A 2,071-nucleotide genomic window follows, 5' to 3' on the forward strand; every position below is an offset into this window, starting at 1 on the left:
AGAGAAACCTGTGTAATATCTGCAGAGCAGAACTTACCTTCCACAGCAGTTATTTTTAGTTAGCATATAGCTAAAAGATGGTCACATAATAGCAGCTGCATTCTGGCATGATAAACTCTATGTTTTATATTCAATTAACGTATGATCTGATTAGTCGACTAATCGAAAAAATAATCGGTGATTAATTGATTATAGAAATAATCGTTTGTGGTTTCTAACCGGTCATTTTTGGTGCTGTGTTTGGTTTTTAGTTCTCCACGTATTTCCCGGGTTACTTTGACGGACAGTACTGGCTGTGGTGGGTGTTCCTGGTGTTGGGTGAGTAGCAAATCTTTACTTTTGTCTAAATTGTTTGCTCTGTCTCGATTGGGATGCAGTTCAGCTTTCAGTGAAACGTGGAGATGTCAAAATTCCACAAAATTCTAGTTTTCACTTAGATTCTGTTGATTTTGTTTGCTTATTTTTTTATTATCAGTCCTGTGGTTTTTAATGTTCAAGTATTTTTTTATCTACAAGAAAGTGAATTGTTCGCTTTAAACAGAACCTTCATAAAGGTTGCCTTTGTGTTTGTTAAATTCACAAGGCTGATATTTTAATATTTCACAGGTAATTCTTTGCTCAGTATAAAACTACCGTACTTAAACTTGCATTTTTCATGTACTTTATTGATACGAATCTGCCCTTAAAGTAGATTTTTGTAGTAAAATCTGGCATTTTTAATTTTTAATGCAGGTAGAAGATGGGATTGTAAAAAAAAGTTCAGGTTTAGGATGTTCCCCCCCACTATCTTCAAATATATGTCATGTTACCCCGTTCTCTCTTTTTTTAAGGCTTTTTGCTCTTTGTCCGAGGATTCGTCAATTATGCCAGAATTCGGAAGATGGCCGACACCTTATCCACTTTGCCCCGCACCCGAGTGCTCTTCATCTACTAAGCTCACAGAACACTGGGATATTTTCTTTTTTGTTTGTTTATTTCTGTGTCTGTTATTATTATTATTATTTTTAATCAGAAAAGAAAATCAAAGATCACATTTTTACCCACATGTTGCCACAACGTTCGGACAATAAGACGTCTGTTGCCCCCTTTTGGTGTAAAATCAGTGAATGCTGAGAAGTCTGTGCAACACTCGAGTTGTTCGTGGTGAACTGTCAAGTGCTTTCTATAATTATGAAGTGTGTAATGTTTAAATGAATGCCTTACTGTTTTATTGTTTGTGGCTAGCAGCATGTACTGGTCTTTCTTTCAGCCACCAGGGGGCAGTCTTGTTCGTGTTTTTTCTCAAACAAGTCTGATTTTGAACAGAATAAAGACTGGTTGTCAGCCCGGGGCTTTGCGGGTTGTTCAGGGGTTATGGATTGATTGAACACAGTGAGATTATATATTTCAATTTAATGTGCTTTTAACTTCTCTGATCAATGTGTTTGTGAAATAAACAAATTAGGTAAGACAAAGATGTTAAAGAAAAAGTAGYTTTTGTGGAGGTTCTTGGACTGAAAGGAGTATTTGGAAGAAAACAATCAACAATTTTGGTTCTTGTATTCGTAATCTTTTCTTACACTTGATGCTKTTAAGATTTCTTTCCTCCGACTTATCAGCAAAATGCAGCGATGTTGAAGCTAATCAGGAGCAGAGCTGTGTGGGGAGGGCTGAGGGCCAAGTTGATAGTTAGTCACTGGGTTTAGATGTGCAATCAGACATTTCAAGTCAAATAAATAATTCCAACACCCTCAATGAGTCACTGGCCTCCTGTTTTCCATCYCTGATAAAAGTTTAAACCAACCATTTCCTTCCAACTAGTGTGGTTTACACAAACCTTGACAATTACTCTCACTTAAAGACTATTRTTTTTAGTTGTCGGTAAAATGTTAGGACTTCAGAGTGCTCCCAAAGATTAATCTGATGGTCTCACAGGCAGAGGCTCTATAAAAGGTTAAACTTCAGACTGCCTATGAGCCTGTGTAGATGTGCTAAATTTAACACACGGGACACGTGTTTGCTGGAGTGGAGATGATTTACTGGCAGTGGCTGCTAATTACACATGTCAGCTGTGTTTTTCTGCAGTGGAACA

At 37.2% G+C, this 2,071-nt stretch overlaps 1 protein-coding gene across 3 annotated transcripts in view; it reads left to right on the forward strand.

The window, feature by feature from the left end:
• The window catches only part of ndfip1l (Nedd4 family interacting protein 1, like), a 13,001-nt gene extending 11,267 nt beyond the window's left edge, over positions 1 to 1,734 (forward strand). For all 3 annotated transcript variants that reach the window (XM_014016844.1, XM_014016845.1, XM_014016846.1), the window contains 2 exons: positions 252 to 318; positions 831 to 1,734. In XM_014016844.1, coding sequence (XP_013872298.1) covers positions 252 to 318; positions 831 to 934 — 171 coding nt within the window. In that variant the 3' untranslated portion in view covers positions 935 to 1,734. The remainder of the gene's footprint in view (positions 1 to 251; positions 319 to 830) is intronic.
• Positions 1,735 to 2,071: the final 337 nt, after the last annotated feature.

Source organism: Austrofundulus limnaeus, unplaced genomic scaffold (genome assembly GCF_001266775.1).
Source record: "Austrofundulus limnaeus strain Quisiro unplaced genomic scaffold, Austrofundulus_limnaeus-1.0 Scaffold156, whole genome shotgun sequence".
Taxonomy (NCBI): domain Eukaryota; kingdom Metazoa; phylum Chordata; class Actinopteri; order Cyprinodontiformes; family Rivulidae; genus Austrofundulus; species Austrofundulus limnaeus.